The 19,585-nt window shown below is 38.5% G+C and overlaps 1 protein-coding gene across 20 annotated transcripts in view; it reads right to left on the reverse strand.

Annotated features, from left to right (window-relative positions):
• Positions 1-19,585, reverse strand: part of Kif21a (kinesin family member 21A) — a 112,537-nt gene that overhangs the window by 30,407 nt on the left and 62,545 nt on the right. For 9 of the 20 annotated variants that reach the window (XM_085678807.2, XM_085678800.2, XM_085678799.2 and 6 more), the window contains exons 9-24: positions 19,222-19,411; positions 18,774-18,837; positions 15,118-15,321; positions 10,973-11,011; positions 6,895-6,985; positions 6,092-6,218; positions 5,497-5,685; positions 5,074-5,273; positions 4,218-4,325; positions 3,294-3,362; positions 2,878-3,092; positions 2,585-2,738; positions 2,201-2,395; positions 1,538-1,639; positions 640-805; positions 141-161 (exon numbers count right to left, since the gene is read on the reverse strand). In XM_085678807.2, coding sequence (XP_085534933.2) covers positions 141-161; positions 640-805; positions 1,538-1,639; positions 2,201-2,395; positions 2,585-2,738; positions 2,878-3,092; positions 3,294-3,362; positions 4,218-4,325; positions 5,074-5,273; positions 5,497-5,685; positions 6,092-6,218; positions 6,895-6,985; positions 10,973-11,011; positions 15,118-15,321; positions 18,774-18,837; positions 19,222-19,411 — 2,134 coding nt within the window. The remainder of the gene's footprint in view (positions 1-140; positions 162-639; positions 806-1,537; positions 1,640-2,200; positions 2,396-2,584; positions 2,739-2,877; positions 3,093-3,293; positions 3,363-4,217; positions 4,326-5,073; positions 5,274-5,496; positions 5,686-6,091; positions 6,219-6,894; positions 6,986-10,972; positions 11,012-15,117; positions 15,322-18,773; positions 18,838-19,221; positions 19,412-19,585) is intronic. The other 11 variants (XM_085678816.2, XM_085678810.2, XM_085678802.2 and 8 more) reach the window with 3 other exon arrangements.

A 19,585-nucleotide genomic window follows, 5' to 3' on the forward strand; every position in this document is an offset into this window, starting at 1 on the left:
AATCATGAATATGTTTCAAAAAAAGTCATGCAGAAACAGTGGCTACCAATGAAACGTTGTGAACTATATGGCACAATTAGTGCACAGGACAATTAGTGACTCATGCAGCCGTCGACACACAGAAAGCTAAACATACTCACCTAGCGGGACGCTATCTAGATCTGGATAAACAACGGCAGAAGGAAACAAAAAGCAATACTCCAATCAAAACAAATCCAAAGTTAAAAGTCTCACATAGCACAAGATTACGCTCCGGTGTTAAGATACACGGAATAGATGCCATAACAAACACAGATGCATTTTAGCACAGTTAGGTACGCAGCGTAAAGGGAATGAAACTTGGTTAATCTTTTAAGTAATCTAAATAACCAGTTCAGAAACTTTCCTAGTCTCCTTTATCCATAAAAGCCAATGGTTTAATAAGGTTAAGTAACCTTAAGTGAGTAGTTTTCTTGGAATGACAGTAACTACTTTCCCCCAATTTACATACACATGCAAATTAAAGTAAGACTATTTATTAAAAGTCTAAGTAAGTATAGCATCTATTCAAACAAGCCATAGAGGAAGGAGATATAGATACAATGTCCAAAGAGCAAAGCCACCATGCAAGTCACTGACGTAAAATTTAAACCAAATTACCTTGCAAAGCATGGCCTAGTAAGGCATCCAGCTCAGGGTTTAACTCAGCCTTCTCCTTTAACATATGGAACAAGAGCTGGTTTTGTGTAGCACTGGTGATTTCGGTTTGCTTGAGTCGACCTTCAAGGACTTTAATCTGAGCCTCTTTCTGGGCAGCCTGAAGACCCTGAAACAACCAGAGATGCAAACTCTCACATCATAGAAATCAAAGCCCACTATGTTAAAATGCTTAGGATGTAGACTTTGACATCAGACAGAGTTTAATGCAAACCAGCTCCTCTGCTTACTTTGTTCAGAGGTCTCAGAGCAGTTTCCCTGTCTGAGATAGCATCCTTCTGACCCTCAGTTCCTGTATGAAGTGCTATGAATCAAGACCTCCTTGGCTGGCACATGGTAAGGATGAAGTGTGAGAAGGAGGTGTAAGGAGGGTCTAATGCAGATCCAGTGTGGGGAGCAGGTGACTCAGCTGTCACCGCCTTCAGCAACTGGGAGTAAGTGACAAATTAGGCTTACATTCAAAGGAGTAGGGCGGTATTTCTCCAATCTGATTTTCTTTTGAGGTGTACAGAGCTAGCAGCAAGCCAGTTGTGATACAAAATCTGTTTTCCCTGAAAATCTTTTGTTAAAATAAAACAGACTTTATTTCTTCTTTGTTTATTTGTTCTAATATACAAGTATGTCAGAGCCAGTAAAACTAATACAGATGCCAGTAAAACTAATACAGATAAAAATGTAGCTTCTTTAGAGCTACATTTTACGTAGCTCTAAAGAAAAATATTTTATTTTTCAGTTAAGAATTTTATTTCACTCTACTTTCAGTAAGAGCAAAGTGACTGGAAAAAGATATTCAAAACCGAAATGGTCAAAATTTAGGCTTTCGAGAATAGTTAAATCTCACCTTATTGATGCCCATTGACAAGAAGTGATCTAGCAGGTATCTGGCTTCAGTAAGTGTACAGGCATTAATGACAGCAGTGACATCCAATGTCTCACCTTCTTCCTACATCAAACCAGTGTGAAATGATCATTACTTTAATCTGGATTTATTTAAACAGAAGACAACAGGCTATTGAATTGACTTGACAGTATGGATAAATCTACTCAGAAAAATATTACATGATTCTCACACTAATAAACATGTGTTCCAGTCAAAAGTAGACATATCTGAACAGCTAAAAATTCAAGGCAAGACATAATAAACAATGCACGTATAATTTAAGAACATCACAGAGTCAGAAGAAAAATCAGGAGAGTAGACTATCTGTTTTATGTATAAAACCTAAGATCTGTTAAACCATTAAATAGAAAATGTCATAATATAAAACTCAATGTGCTCTTAAAGATATATAAGACAAAAGTTCTTCTCCTTAAGCTATTTAATAGCTTTACAATCCTGAGCATCATATTTACTCATACTGCTAGCATCTGGTAGAGGCAGAAGGATCAGAAATTGAAGGACATCTTTATTTACACACACAGAGTCTGAGGACAGCCAAAGCGAGAGACCTTCTCCTACAAACAAGTGAAAACAAGAAAAAAAGCTGTTTTTTACAGTACACACCTTTGCCTCCTCCATCTGCATGATGTTAGCTTGACAGTCGGCAATACTATCATTGATGTAATCTATATTTGCAGTCAGGGACTCCACCTCTTCGCTGATGCTAACCACATTTTTATCTCCTTCTCCACTCTCTTTGACTATCTTCTCTCTCCTTTTTGAAAGTTTCTCTCGTCTTTTTGTGAGTTCTTCCCGTTGCTATGAGAGAAGGAAAAATAAATCAAAGAAACCCAAATTGGAATTAAGAAAATTTTAAGAAAACTTACACAAAGTGCAGTCAAGACAAAAATGACACTATAGAAGCAGACAGTGCTTCCAAGAACAAGTATGGAATAGCAAGACTAACAGCCAGCTAAGGAGGGAAGGTCTAGTTTCTATTTCCCATACCCTGAGGAGTCTGTTCATGTCGGCCTCCATGTTGGAAATGGTCATTTTCTGCATGATGATGTCAGTCACCCGGCGTTCAAGCAGCTGCCATTTCATGCGGGCAGTCTTGGAAGTGAACACTCGGCCAGTCAATCCCTTCCTCTGATATTTATTCCTGTAATCAGTAACAAAGACAAATATAATTACTTATGACTTTATTTGATTGTGCACAACCAATAAGGAGACCTATTTTCATAGCATTCAATATGAATACACACAAGGACCGCATCAGGGCAATTCAAAATCAGCAGGACCTGGTTCCGTTTGTGGTAGGTGTTGGTAACGCCTGGACCCTTGCCACAGGAATCCTCATTTTCTGCTGGGCGCCTGCCCTTGATGCATCTGCTTCCCCTGCAGTGGCACTGGAACCTGTGTCCTGGACAGGGCTGTCAGATGAGCTCAGCTTCCGAGTGACCTTCCCAGCTACTTTATCAGACATGGGCCTGACTTGCCGACGGAGCGCTGTAACCTGGAATAGCACCAGAGGTTGGTCTAGGCTCTGTCTGTATAAACGTGTGTTACAGGGACTGGGTAGAGTGGTAGAGGATTTGCCTTTCACATGCAAAGCTCTAGATTTAATCCCCAGCACCACAAAGTAAAGAGAAAAGGAATACATTATTTATCCCAAAGTCAAAATGTCCCCTCCAAATGGTAAGCTTGCTTACTGTACCTCTTCAGTCTTGCGTCGCAGAACTACTTCTTGATTTCTTTTCTGGGCTTCCAGAAGTCTAAGTTGATGCTATAAAACAAGATTCAGCATGCTGAAATGGATAACTGAAGCACAGTGTTAGGCTAACACACTCCCTCTTACTGCCGGGAAACATGAGTTCTTCACACAATCTGGGTTGATGACCTCATACTGTAGTCAATGTCATCTCCTGGGCAGGTGGTCTTGAGGTGGAGAAGCAAGCAAGGTGAGCAAGGCATGGGAACCAAGTCGGTAAATTGCTTTCTCTATGGTCTCTGCTCAGTTCCCACCTTCGAAAGTCAAGCAATATCTTTTTTTTTTTACATTCATCAATAAGATTAAAGTGAAGATGTGAGGCCAGTTCAGGGACTAAAAGGTGCTGGCTGCCAAGATGGACAACTGAGTTCTAGCTCCAGGACCTGCATGGTGGAGGAAAACTAGCTCCTAAAGGTTGTGCTCTGACCTCTGCCTGAGCACCATGTCACCTGCACTCGCTCTCGCGGTCTCGCTCCCTTCTTTCCTCCCTCCTCCTTCTCTCTAACCATAATAAAAGTAAAGATTTTAACAAAAACAAGCATGTTTTTAATGAATTAGACTACCTTCAAAATCTGAATTCATGAAAGTAGAATTCTGAGGGTGAAGACAAAAATGCCTCGAGTTCTCAGAAAACTATCTCTTATCAAGGACCAGTTATCATTCCGGACGATACACCCTGGTCACCCGCCTTGCAATGAATTGGCCCTAAATAGTTATACTGAATTACTGTAATCAAATGAGATAATAAATGTCATTTTATATAACTTATACTTATTGCCCTCAACCTATACTTATGATTTTTTTCCTCCATTCATAAAACAATCTTGAACAATGCAGAGGATTGTTATATAACAGGAAGAGTCTACTCACATCTCTTTTGCGTTGATCCTTTTTCAGTTGAGCAATTTCCCTGTTTCTCCTAGATTCTGTCAGTCTGGCTTTCTCTTGTTCTTCTTTCATTTGTTTCATTAGACGAACCTAAAGTTAGATATATACATTATTGAACTTACTCCATCACCAGATACATTTGTTAAATTACATGAAAGCAAATGGAATCAACAGTGTATTTTAGTCAACTGGTGTTTTCAGATGATTCTCCTTTCACTGAATTTTTGTCAAGTTAGCTAGTGCTCTATGTCTATAATTTTGATACTTAGTATCAGTAGCTGAGTGAGCCTGAACAAGTTCTATAACCTCTGCAGGCTTTGACTTTCTCATCTCCAATGCCCTTGTGTACTGTGAAAACTCAATGGATTGATACTAGGTGCTTATAGCAGAGTCTGGTTCAGGGAAAGAACATAATAAATGTGGCTACAGTTACTACAACAATCGTACAATATAAATTTTTTACTTCTTAAGTCACGTCCATGGGGTTATTTTAAAGAAACTGCCTTGATTTTGGTGCAATATTTAAGATAATCCCTACTCAACAACAGATGCAAGCATGAAGTTTCCTTGGCTTTGTGTTACTGCATGCACAGGAATAATACATATCAAACTCTAGATGTTGCCTGGCGGTGAATGAGAACATGATCAGACGGACAGAAACAGGAAGCTGAGTACCTGTTTATATCTTAAGCTGGTAGGAAATATTATGGGCTACTCTTTTATTCTTAAGAGCAAGAATACTTAATTTAAGTATTCTTAAGAGCAAGCCACAATAATAGTTCTGTTTCAAGCTACAAAGCCCGCCGTCCCCCAAGCGGAACAGGAACAGCACCAGTACCTTTGTTTTCTTCATTTCCATGACATCCTGCTGCAGTTTCTTTAGCTGTTTCTCATACTGAGACTGGTTTTTCAGCAGCCTGGCATGCTCCTTCTGGGCTGTTTGCAGTCGCTGCAACTCTTTGTTCATGGCGTGGAGCTTCTTTTCATATTCACACTTCACTTTCTTTGCCTTTTCTTCTGAGTATGACTCCACCGAGCCTGGGTGCACAGGGGTAAAATGCAGGGTTCTTGTAAGGCACGGTTTTTCACTGCACAGACTTGAAACAAGTACCCAGTTCCCAGGACACGGTAATGCCCGAGCTCCTCTTCCCTGGAGGTCTGGGCTCATTTTGCTTTATTATCTACTCAAGTCATTCAGCGATTCATAAGTTTTTCGACGGACATGCCTCGAATGCGGACGGCGACGCCACGGAAGACCCACCTAAGTTCTGGAGCACCTGGTCTCTCTCCAGCTGTGTGTCCCGGATCTTATGCTGCAGCATCATCAGCTTCTCCTCATACTGCTTCTTCAGTGTTTGCAGCCGTTTCTGGCTGTTTTCGAGCTCATCAATCAGCTTCTGCTTAATTGCAATCTCACACGTGATATTCGCTAAGTCGGCTTGATAGTTAGCTAGTCACAGAAGACAAAAATACTGAAAGTAGGCCAAAAGGTCATCATCATCACCATACCAAGCAAGAATGTAAAGCCATTATCTACATTCATGTAGTCACTCGGCAGCTGCGTGGGAAAGTTCCTGGCTACACCATACTCTAAAAAGAGACTGTTCACAGCGGCCAATGGCAGGTGCTGCATGCACTGAAGAAATGTGGAATTCACACAGTGACTAGATCTAAGGTAGACAGGAACAGCTCTTTGGCCTACAGCATGCATGAGTCTCGAGTAGTCTTATAGGTCATGGAAATTGCTTTCATTTGAGATAAAATAGAAAATGTTGAGTTTCCCACCAACAGCTTCCTAATGTGACCAGCTGACTTTCCGATGTGAGCTTCCTGCCTTCCTGCTAAGAAGTAGGTACCTTTTTCATCTGACTCAGAGTCAGATTCATCAGAGCTCTCTCCCCCGTCAATGTCATCCTCTTCTTCATCTTCTTCTTCCTCCTCTTCCTCCTCCTCCTCATGATCACTCACCTCCTGATTGTCTTCCTGCAATGTGATTCGGGACTATTAACAGCACAGTATTGGCAAGCAAACCCATCACCTCAGTAGGAGAGGTGCAGAAAGACAGACCTGTCATTGTGCATGTGTGTGCACGCTCGTGTGTGCTGCGTACATCAACACTTATCCATGCAGATGCCAGAGCAGGATGTTCAGTGTCTTCCTCTGTCACCTTCCACCACACTCCCTTCAGCCGGGCCTGTCATTGGCTCTGATCCCAGTGCTTGGGTTAGGCTGGCTGGTGAACTCCCAGAATCTGTCTGTCTTGCCATGTCAACTTGGATCACAGGTCATGCTCACTTTTTACATAGATGCCAGGGATCTGAGAAAGTCCTCACCCTTGCCCATGGGGTGTCCACCCACTAAGCCACCTCCCCGGACACCGAATCTTCCTTTTCTTTAGTTCAAAACCACTGCAAGAGTTTAAGGTCATTACGCACTAACTTTATACTGCAGAGGTCTCTCAGTATTTCATCTGCATGCACACACAATTTTCACAATGCACTAGCCCGAGATTTGTCATACTTAAGAGCTGACCACTCTGAAAAAGGCCTCAAGGAAGCAGGAAATGGCAGATATGATTTAGTTCACAGATATGACTCACTTCCACCTAGTTCGTGTATGTTAATGACCACAATTTATAAGTTTATTCTCCCGTACTTACCGCTTCCAATCCATTATTTTCTTTCTCTGAAATGCCCTTTTCTTCTTTCTTCTCCTGGTCAGTGTCTGCATTATCCTCCTTCCCAGACACACTTCAAAATCAAAAAGAAAGAAAAGGAATATGAGATAAGTACAGGGGAAAGTCTTCACTTTTTTTTCTCAGATTTTAAAAAAAAACAAATTGTAAAAATGAAATGAAAAGGTTAATCACTTAACTAAGCAAAGCTGCTCTTCTCATGATTATTGAAAATGAGGTCTCACCACGTGACCAACAATGTAAACATTTACAGCACTGAAGCAAGTTTCTTTTCTAGAAATACTGACAACTGAAGTGTAAGAGCTGATGAGACAATAACAGTCAATGAAGTACAACACACCACAATTTAAATTCAAAAGAAACCAAAACAGAAAGTTTTGGCTCCCATTTAAAATTCATGAAAACTTCTCTCATATAAATAGAAAGCTATAAAAGGATGCTTTTTTAGTATCCTAATAAATTTAAGATTAATTTTACAGGTTCAAAATCACTCTGCGACAGTGAGTCTGCCTCTATGGGTGTATCCATCAGTGTTGGGGCTGTTTTTAGGCTGTCTGTATAGCATAGGGCATTTCCTCATCACATTACAACAGAGTGGGTCTTCAAATTCCAAAACTGACTGAAGGTCAGGCTGTCCTCTGACTGACTCAGAAATTGCAGAGTCTGCCACAAGATTCACCATAAAAACTGGAGCCTTTTGCTTCAGTTTACCTGATGCCTACAGGCCCAACCACACAATGGTTATGGCTCAGCTCATTTATCTCTGGTAGTCAGTCCGAAGCGACAGACAAGACTACAGTGAGTGAATTTTTTGCAGACCCCAATCACTCTGACCTTTCTTGGGTTTAGCAAGCATAACAGACTATGCACAGAAGTTACACTTCAGCTAACTAGACTCAGAAATTTTAGTAAAATAATGTTAACAAAGCATATCTTATATAATCTACATGGTTTGTGTTATTAGTAGAATTTTTAAATCATTATGATTAAAAAGAATAGTCAAATACAGCAATATTTCCAAAGAAATTTTTTCTAGAAAGCATTTTATGGTAGTCACTATTACCATTAGATATTCTGCTACACTAAAGAGATTCCTGACTGATAGCTGGGCTTATATCTAGGTTGTAAGCAAATAATTTGACCTCATTTGGGTTGTTATTATTATTTAACTCTAACATTTAAGTCCAGGTCCCTATTCTTGCATATATTTTTATAGTCAGAACAACAATATGAATATTTTTTCTTCTAAGAAGTTTCCAGTTTTTAATTTTTTATTTATGTGATTATTTATTTGATCTGTCATTCCCACTGACCTAGAAGTCTCTTGAGAGTAAGAATCATATGGATATGGTTATCACTCATTCATTGACAGCCGGCACAGAATAAATTACACTAGCTTTTATTAAATGAGTCAATCCTTATGAATACCTGGGTTTGAGTACTTCTATGTGTCTCACATACCAGCTAAGTTAGAGTGGAAAATAAGGTTTGAAATATTATAAAGATGCATGGAACACAGTAATGTCTTTGGAGTGAGAAGTAAAGGCCAATAAGAATAGCAATACAGGGCTGGAGATATGGCTCAGTGGTTAAGAGCACTGATTGTTCTTCCAGAGGTACTGAGTTCAATTCCCAGCAACCACATGGTGGCTCATTACCATCTATAATAAGATCTGGTGCTCTCTTCTGGCATGCAGGGATATATACAGGCAGAACATACTATATACATAATAAATAAAACTATTTTTTAAAAAAGAATAGCAACACAATAGTCATAACTGGAGTCAAACAGCAACAGACTTTCATGAATGTCATTCAATCATTGTATTAGAGGAAAATAAACTGGGAGAAAACTAGGAACCATATGAAGTGAACAATTATGACAAATGGAATCATATGAAAAGGCCACTAACACATACTCAAATACTTCTGCACTAGAGGCTGATCCCAAGGCTTAAGACACACAGAGACTGCATGGGGAAAGAGGATCACATTAGTCATTAGGTTTCCTCCTCCCCACTGCTCTCTTGCTTTCTATTAGTGCAGTATATAATCTCCACTACTGTGGCTTCTTGCATTACAATACGTCTGAAATTCCTTTCCTCTGGTTTACGCCACACATCTTTAGTATGAGTACTTGACTACCACACCCTCCTGCTCCCTCAAGTAGTTAGCATCCAGCCAAGCAAATGTTATCACTGACTTATACCTCTGATCACAAATTCCCCTTGCACTCTGATACAGAAAAACCAGCATCATAGATATATATTAACATGCTTCGAAGAAATACTTGAAAAGCTTAAGCTTTAAAGAAGATATTGATAAATACTGTATCTCAAGCACTTGAGCTTTCTTTGGTAAATGTTAACAAATTGGTACTCCCAAATAGCTATCTAAGGAACCAATGGGTCATAATTAAATTTATACTTTATACAAAATCAGAATCTAGAAATTAAACTCTTCATCTGGCAAATAAAATGAATAAATAAATGTGCCCTTGAGAAGTCGTCCACACAAAGGACTAAGAGCAGATGTCCCAACTGCCAGAGTGAAGTACTCACATTCACAGGAGCTTGTTAATAGAGCTTGTCAGGTTCCACCTATGGCTCCTGCATCAGACTTTCATTCTTTGAAACAGTTATGCAAGTGTATTTATGATGGAGATTTAATCCTAGAACACTAAGCTGCCCTGCATCTGAGGTCCTATATGATCACACAACAGTCAGAAGTAGCTTCCATTTCCTAAGTCTATATGGATATTATACACACACACACACACACACACACACACACACACACACACACACACACACACACACAATTTCAGGAACTGAGTAGCTTAATGTAGCAACATGTTTCCACATGTATCTTTAAAGGGTTGTTGTACTGTCAGCTTTACAAATAGGAGAAATTTGGCATTTATATTTTTTTATTTCTGTGGATCAACAGACTGCCCCAAACTAATAACATTTAGTTGTGGCCTAGTGTGAACCATAGAAAATTAGAATTACACCCTAGTTGCAGAACACTTTTTAAACTTATAGAATATAAGTTCAGAAACTTTAGACTCAATATAGCATATGGAATCCAGTTAAGGTGAATTTATTATAGACTAACTTGTGGTTTAAGAGATTTAAAGTAAATTAGTCATTTGTACATTGTGTACAAATTTTCAAGTTCAGCTCTAAGGCAGAGAGGAACAATGATCGCTAATGCAGAACTTCAAGGATAACTATTTCTTTTGAAACTACTTAATCAATGTGAGGATATGATTTGGTGACTTGTTTTAGAACACTCAAGAAAGAAAGGCTCTAATACCAAGGAAACATTTGCTATCTTAAGTAAATAGTCATATTCAGGCTCCATGAGTGGGGATCCGCAGCTCACTGCTGGGTGGTAGATGGAAGAAAGGGAATTGCTCACATTTTAATATTTGCTTGGAATGTGTTTGAAAAGCTAAAAACATTTCTCTAGTTTAAATTCCAGAATTCTTTGTCAATCTGACCTTTAGGACAGCCACAGCTCCTTTTACCCTTTTACCATTTTAATGTTTCCTACAAAAATTAGATCAAATAAGGAAGAGAGGTGTCTACCCAAAAGCTAGCATTTGCTATGACAAAATATCAATCACTGTTCAGTTACTAATTCCCACTCAGCTCACAAGCAGCCTCTAGATACAGAAATGCTGATGCTTGCTTATAAGTCAGATGGTGCAGGTTTGTTTATTTACTAAATAGGGTTAAATAATCATCATACTTCTGACAATTTACCTGAAAGCTAATGATATTACTTGCATTTTAATTCAATTAATTACAGAGTTTGTTATTCTTAAATACTTTAACTTTTTCTAACTTTTTTTTAAAAAAAATAAAACTCATTCCTTTAAGGAGTACATGGCTAATCTGGTCTGAAGCAGCCTACAATTCTATAGACTACAACTTCTACAACGTGCTTGCAAACGGAAAAGAAGTATTTAAATGACATTTTAATTTTAAAAACAAAACAAAAAAAAAAACAAAAAAAACCTGGGAAATATTCCAACCTTCTTTCTTCTCGATTGCTTTCCTCAAGTTTCTGTAGCCTTCAAATCACGAGGCACAGTATGGGAAGGCCAAGCCAATGAGGGCAAACCAGACAGTAAAAGCAAAGTGGTAAGAAGGTAAAATGACACATGAGCCTGAAGACGTTCAAATAAACCGTAAAGATATCATTAAAGGACAATACACAGTAAAAAGGCAATACATTTTCTAAGGATACAAAGTAGAAAGTCAGCAGTATTCTATCCACGAAGAAAATACAGATAACCAGTGGAAACTTTTAGCAGTAAAATGTAGCCTCAGTTTACACGAGTTGATAAGTCCTGTTTGGAGGCCATTGCTATTTTAACAAGAAATAGATCAATCTTTACATTTTTTTCCCCAAAAGTAAGCCTACTTTCAATAACATCCTCTTCCTTTTAAATCTTTCAAAAAGGTTTTTATGTAGTATCATTAAAAGACCTTTATGAAGTAATGCCTTTATACCATAATGATACTAATACGACATACAAGTTACAAATTTAAGAACTTGACTTTATTTTACTATACATATAATCATCACTAACGCTAAATTAAAAAAACTCATATCAAAATCATATGAGATGGTATGACAGACAAATGAGTATGGTTGTTATATGAACAATGAAAAGTATGTTCTGTTAATTGAAGATAAAATTTTAACAAGGTTGGGATTAAAAATTCACTACTGAAAGGACTTATAACTAAGGCAAATGTGCAAATAAAATGAGAATTTTAATACTTTCCATTAGTAACACTATTCTTTAAGAGGAATATCAAAAAATCTTTAAATTTACAGATATAGGTTTCAAAATATAACTTAAAGAATATCCGATATACAAAGCTTAGGGATCTTGACTCAATGGAATATACTATATCTGGATATTTGTCATGTAGACAATATGGATGTGCTAGGCTCCAATTAGGCATATTGCAATCTGCATACAGCATACTCTGTCTAGAATCCCAAAAATCCTCTTGCAATCATCAATATTTAAAATAATAAAGAGAGAGCTGAGTTACAAATTACTAAGTCAGTTCTCTTTTAATCTTATTCGCGGTTTCATGTCATTTTTATTTCTTGGGCTGCTTTTATAAAATGAGACTAGCGATCTGAGAAACGTTCTGCAGAGGGATGTCCACCAGGGACCAGACAGTTGAGCACAATGACTAGGAAAAGGGAAAGTCTACACGGAAAGATTCACGTTGCCAGAGTGTCCAACCGGCACCACTGCACCCACGTGCAGAGCAGCCTGAGAGAAAATGAAGAATTTTGCACCATAGTTCATCCAAGCCGGATACCCAAATGCACCTGACTAAATGTGTGAGTGGTAAATTTTCTGTATCTGTGTACACAAAACAGAGTCCCCCGAAACAGCGGAACTTAGGCTTGCACTGATAATAAACTACTGTGCTTAAAGTATATGGCTTTTTGGTAAAGATTATAAATGGTCTACTAGTATTTTTATGTTGTTTACTAATATTATTATTATTGCTGAAATCCTTTGTTTTGTGTTTGCTTTGCTTCAGGCCTTTGCCTAAGATGGGAGCTTATTTACATTTTTAAAACAAGAATTTATGCTACATAGATATAAAAGTTACTTAGACCTAAATGTGATTAGTGAAAAGCTATTAGTTAGAGTTTCCTTTTTTAGTGTGGCGGATGTGTGTGTGTGTGTGTGTGTGTGTGTGTGTGTGTAACTGTATGAGTGTAATATGTGTTCATGTGTGTTCATCTGTGTGTGTGTGCGTGTGCATGTGTGTGTAGCCATGTGAATGAGGTATGTGCATGTCAGGTGTATATGTGTATGTAGCTGTGTGTCCTGTGTGTGTGTGTGTGTGTGTGTGTGTGTGTGTGTAAGCAAGTGCAGCCCTGTGAGAGGTGTGTGCCTGTGGAAGTCAGAGGTTGATTTCAAGAGGTAGTTTTCTCCTTCCACTGAGGGTTCCAGGGACTGAACTCATGTCTTCAGACTTGTAAGCAAGCGTTTTTAAGGATTTTTGCTAGTTTGTTTCTCACTGAGTCATCTCACCAGCCCAGGTTTTTAGTTTTTTAATATAGAACCCTTGTCTACAGAACAAGACAAATATATTCAATTCTATGACTTTAATGTGCAGTTACGTGAGGTCACAGTTGGTTCTCTAGACTTTTCTATGTGAATAGTACACAAAATAAACTCTTTAGGCACAAAAATCATGTGTGTGTGTGTGTGTGTGTGTGTGTGTGTGTGTGTGTGTGTGTGTGTGTTTGACAAAGGTACACTGGAGCATGCAAGTGAAACATGCTCAAAGAGGCACTTCCCAAGCACTCTGGGAGTGTCGCTTTCAGGAATGCTGATTGGTTCTTGTTTCAACTTCCCACTGATCTAGCTGGTTGATTTTGCTCACCAATATTTTACCTCCCATGACAGCTCCATGTATTAGGAAGTAACTTCTTTTCTCCACTGGGTATTATTCTGTCTAGCCTAGCGACTTGGTAAGTCACTGTTTTTAGCATGTGCCATTCCCTTTATCACATTGCCTGAGCCATGTACAGAAAAGCAGCCACGGTAACCTCTGCTGTGTTTCTATTCTGTTTCCCTTACACTGGACAAGGGTTCTGGAACAAAGAAACCAGCACAGATATGAACAAAGCATTTTCCAGTCTTACTATTCCATCTATTTTATCAGCCAAATGCTTGTTAGCATGCATTTTCACAAAAATAATCAACCAGAGGTATTAAGTACCTGTAGTCACTATAAAAATATCGAAAACATTTCATTAGGATCTCTATCTTTCATCACTCATATTCAACAAGTGATTAAAGCAGTATCTGAATTAAATTTAAAAGGAAAGTATAGACTCAACCCATGACCTTGAAAAACACACTCCTTCTTACACTTACTCATGAACACAAGCTACCTTCGCCCTTAAGAACGAGTCACACTATCTACACAAGTGCATTTCACAAGTAAATAATGAATCATGGGGAAATAATCTCAAGTTCATTCAAGCACAACATGAACATTGGTTCCCACAATCCTGTAGTGCAGCTGTGCTCCATCACGGGAGAACAAGTCATGATCTATGTCCTTGCTGCCATCAGCCATGAACAGCACCTACAAACACGACTCCTCGCTCAAGAAACCACTGCCTCCGAGTCATCCTGTGCAACTTTCTGTTTTAATTATTTTATCCTTTCTACCCTAAAGATACAAGGCAAGGCTAACATAAGAGATTGAAGTTTCTAATAACTTTCATCAACTGACTGCTCAAGAAAAATAATGCCTTATTTTCGAACTGCATTTCTAAGTAAACTGAACAAAATAGCCCGTGAAAGAAAATGTGTTCCGGAGCTTCCCTATAACAAGAGCGAGGACAAGAAAATGAGTTGACCTCGTGCTGAGCTTGTAGCTAACGTGTTTAAATTGAGTGTCAGTGGTATGTGCAATATCTTTTTGGAAACAATTGGACTATACTATACAATCAATAGGTAAATATGTAAGTAATTTGAGTATTTAACCACTCACACATCACAAATGATCAAATTTTCAATTTTTCTCTTTTCTTTTCCCAGGTGACTTTGAGGTGGAGAGATTATTGCCATGACACAGGAAGCCTAGCGCAGGGGTAAGAAGCTAAATAAATCCCTACGAGATTCGGAAATCCTGAATGACATAACATGAAGAACTTTGATATAATCACATTAGAAACCCTGAAGGAAATGGCACTCAGAGGAATTAGTCGGCCTTTATTTAAACTAACTAGTTAGCAGGATTAGAATAACCGGGAGACTATGCAATTCTACTAGAAAATGAAAGGAGAGGACAGAACACTGTAACAATGGGACACAGAAGCTTCACAGGAAAGCAAGATGGATGGGATGCAAAAGCAGCAATTTTAGACAATATACTAATTTCTACTAGTAAGCTTGCCTTGTCACAGTCTAAACTCAATTCATTGCTACATGCTTACAGCTAAACTCAATTTCCTTATATCTAAGCAGAGATAAACCACTAGAAAGTATATAACTACAACTGTAAGTCAATTTAAATAACTTTTCATGAATTCATATACTTAAGAGACTATTCATACATACAGCAACTACAAATTAAATGTCCTGAAAAAAGAAAATATTCAGTTTTATAATACTACCTTTTCTTCTTCTTCTTCTCTTTCCTTTTTAGCTTCTCTAAATCTTTCTTTGCTAGATCTATAATTTCGATGGTTTCTTTGTCTGAAGACAGTATGGAAGGAGAGAAAGCCGAGGACCCACTGAAGTACGGTGATCGTGCTGTGGCTCTGGTCAGGTTTTTGCGAAGGTTCTCATTCACTGCTTCACTTTCTAATAATTTTGCCCTAAAGAATAAAAATACCATTAAGGAGGAACAATTTTTATTACAATAAAACATTTTTAAAAATAATTATGCTGGAATCTCTAAATATACCCTACAACATTGAGCTTCAGGAAACTGCTGTGTGATCACCACCACCATGTACACAGGAAACACATGCACACTGCCATGTGACCACCACCAAGCATACTGGGAACACATTCATACTGCCATGTGACCACCACCACCATGCATACTGAGAACACACTCACACTGCTGTGTAACCATCAACATATGCACACTGGAAACACATTCACCTTAGCTAATATGTCAATGCTTTTCTCTATTTTCAATGTAGCACAAAGCCTGGACAACACAAAAATGAAAACTGAAATTATATGAAAATATAGTAAACCACCTACTAATAATATCTATTTCAGACCATTATGTAACAAACAGCAGCCAGTATGTTGCTGTTGTTTTTATTTTCAAGACATAACTAGTAAGGACTGAAACCCAGAGGCTCACTTCCGTAAACTTCAGCCACATAAACAAAGGCTGCTCTTTTACAGGTGAGACTGAGAATGGGTCTTTATCCCACTTTCCACTCCCTGTCCCCCAACACACAAGCACACTTGCTACTGCTGGAGTCTTACTGATTAGACGGCAGTGTGACATAAGAGAAAGTATTAGCCACCTCAGCAAGGAGCAGAGTCAAAGGCTTGGATTTCGTCTGTACTCATTAGATCTGGGCCATCACTCTCTAAGAACCCCTCCTGCTCCCTGTTTAAAACAGGGATTAAAATAGATACTTTTTCTAGGGTTGCTATGAAAATCAATTATGTAATGAATCCCAAACTTGTCAAATTGCAACTATAATTAAAAACAATAAAAATTCTTTAAAAAATCAGAAATAATATTGATATCCAACAGTAGTAAAATGAATTAATTATAAACACAATTATAAAGAAAATGCTTTAGAACCCTGAAAGAAAATGTTCATGATGCATTATGGTATTGCAAAGAACAGATACGATGACAGACACATTGTTATGAATATGAATATGAATACCACTGAAAATGAAGCTTCAGGTCTCAGCTCAGGAAAGAGTGGAAGGAAGTTCAATGATTTCAGTGTTCTCTTCCTATGTTTTCATGCTTCTACTGAAGTCTTCACACCACCAAATTCAGGGGGTTATATGTTGTTTCAGTTTATTAAAAGGTCACACTTATGATTTAATAACTTGAATAATAAGATTTAAAATAACCAAGTTGTGATACACTCAGATAAACTTCACTCAGTTTAATTAATCTTCCCAAGAATAAATTTTGACAGAAATATGGATTAACGAAGATTAGTGAGTGAAAACAGAACTTGAAAAGATGGGTCAAGTGACATACTAGACCTACCCAGCATCTTTTGTCTTAAGAACCTTCATATCCTACTGTTTTGTTCAAGTCCATAATAACTTTGTGAGGCTTGCAATTATCTCTTATTATAGACTAAGAAACTAAAACTCAGAGATGCCAGGGAAGGTAGAGGTAGGTGTCAGGTCATGTAGTGATGTCAGGTAGCACCTTATTAATTAAGAGGAGATTAAACAACAATCCGGGTAGTCCAATTTGAACTCAGAGTTCATTTATGACTAATATGTCAGTTATTTTCCACATGGTACATCATAAACCTGGGACTCTTCAAGACCACTCCTCAAAGCTGGGACACAACTAATTAAAGAGCCACCAACATGATTTCAAAGTTGGGAATATGGAACAAACCCATATAAGGAAGGGGTTGGCAACGGACTGAGCTTGGGCTATGAGTCACCATGAAGCATTGGTAAAGGCTTGAGGTAAACCCTCAACAGTGTGAGCATGAAGGTACTGTGTGCTGCTTTTACAGACTAGGAGTGGAAATTATACTGGCAGTCTCCTAGGAAATAATGATGCTGTCAAACCATTTGGACAATAGTGAGAGCCAAGCTTGACATGCAGCTTTAGAGTAACAGGGAGGAGGAGAGGAAACAGATCACAAGAACCAGAACGCAATCACCAGCAATCGTGTCCTGAACCCAGGGGTAAAGAAGGTAAAGAGCAGCGAGCAGCGGCCACAAATGGAAGAGGACCTGCAGAAACTTAGGGAGCAGCTGTGTGGGGACATTGTAAAACAAAGAGGAGAGGGGGTGGTCTACAAAGTAAAGATAAAAGATTAGTCTGAGGATACATTGTAGACAACTCAGGAGACCTCTCCTAATCAAGGCAGAAACTGACAGTTTAGGCTGAATCCTGTGCAGAGCCAGGACACAATACCCAAAGGCCTCTGTCAAACAACGAGGCATGAAAATTCTCTCTCTCTCTCTCTCTCTCTCTCTCTCTCTCTCTCTCTCTCTCTCTCTCTCTCATACACACACACACACACACACACACACACACACACCAGTCATGTAAATAACTTTACTGCCATGCTAACACTGTAGTATCTTATTTGATTCTCTAAAACATGGAAGAGAGGAGGCAACTTTGTGGAGGCAGGAAGTGGAGAAAGCACTTGTCACTGAGAGTGGCTAGAATAAGGTCAGGGATGACAGGGGACAAACAGCACAACTCCAAGACAGGGCAATGTGAGAGCAGTTATGAAGTAGGCCATCCTCATACTTGGTTGTTATCCGCAGACATTTGCCCACAGAGCTGACTGAGGTTTTACTCCATGAGAAAAACAACTAAGCATCAGGGCAACTATGGAAGCTAAAACCATCCAGAAATGCTTACTGTCCCTGTCCTGTTTCATACCCCAAGTCCCCCAAATCTTCCACAGACTTCACCACCATACATGTGGTCTATCCATACACGACAGGTAGACTTTTTTTTATTTTACTAAATTCTGACATTTCTATTTACTGCATGTGTCTAGATACTATGTTCTACTAAAGACTATGGCCTCTTTATGGCATGTTTGCCTCCTATCCATGGCATCCATGCTCAAAGGTGAGCTTCTACAGTATGTCTAAAATTATGTCAATGGAATGCTTTCTCAGCCAGAGAAAGCAGGGACTCACTGAATTACATAATAGCTTAAGAGGTAGAAGGGAACAGGAAGGAATAGAAAATACAAAAAGTTAAAGATTATTCATAGATGCTGATATATTTCCATGGAACGGGGAAAGATCCACAGGTATAAACAGCAATAAGGATAGCTTCACCAACATCAGGTATGTCTGCCCTATATGTGGGTTGAGTGCTGTCCAATGAAGGTCTAGAAGCAACAGTAAGACATAATATTGAAGAATAGCATGGGAAGGGAGAAGAGAAAATTTGACTTGGAATATGACATGGGAAAGTCAAGTATCTAGTTCTCTAAAGTTACCACAACCACAGGACTGAAATAGCAACATGAATAGTTCCAGAACAATCATCTCAGCACATAGAATGCTATAAATGTTGCAAAAGCAGGCATGCATTACATGTTCTAGAAAACTATACCTGAGATCTTCAATTTCTTTGATATAACTATGAATCATATTGCTAATCTCTTCATTCCCTTCACCTGCAAGATAAAACATGAAATAAAACTTTTATTTTTAAAATGAAGACTTCAGCATTGGAAGTATAGCTCAACAGAATAGAACTTGCCTGGCATGCATGAGATCCCAGGTTTGAAACTTAGTACCAAAATAAAACACAATTCATCCAATAAATTTCCTATCCTGAATTACATAAACAGGCCACAAAATAAAATGCTGCAAAGGGCACATTTTATTTATGTAGGAATGTCTTATTTTTTTCAATTAGGCATTTAACTTAAAATCATATGTTGTAGATTAAAAGTTTAACATCTCAAAGTCAACTATTTTAAGTAAATAATCAACACGAAGATTGCCTGATGCCCTTCAGAAGTTAATCTCTCGTCTACCCCACCCTAAACTCATACCTGCTCTGGCAAGAACTTGGTTGGCCTGATCGCTGACGAGCTGTGTGATTCTGGCCCTCAGAGCATCAACAGTCTCTTGCATGGCTTTTATTCTTACACGTAGGTTATTGTTTTCAGTCTGTAGCATAGCATTCTCATGAAACATGTCATTGATGCTTTCCACGCCCTCCTCATCAATTATTCTTTTGCCCTGGAGAAGAAATATTCCCTTGTTGGTTGAGGCTTTAAGTGCACGAGAGTCTTCTTTAAAGACACCCCAAGATCACACAGTGCTATAACCAACAGTGTCTTTATCTTCCCAGCCCCAAGGCAAAAAAATCAATTTCCTCCCACTACAATCTTCATGGTGCATTAGTCAGGAGAA

This window comes from Myodes glareolus, chromosome 19 (assembly GCF_982192425.1).
Source record: "Myodes glareolus chromosome 19, mMyoGla1.1, whole genome shotgun sequence".
In the NCBI taxonomy this organism is placed as follows: Eukaryota; Metazoa; Chordata; class Mammalia; order Rodentia; family Cricetidae; genus Myodes; species Myodes glareolus.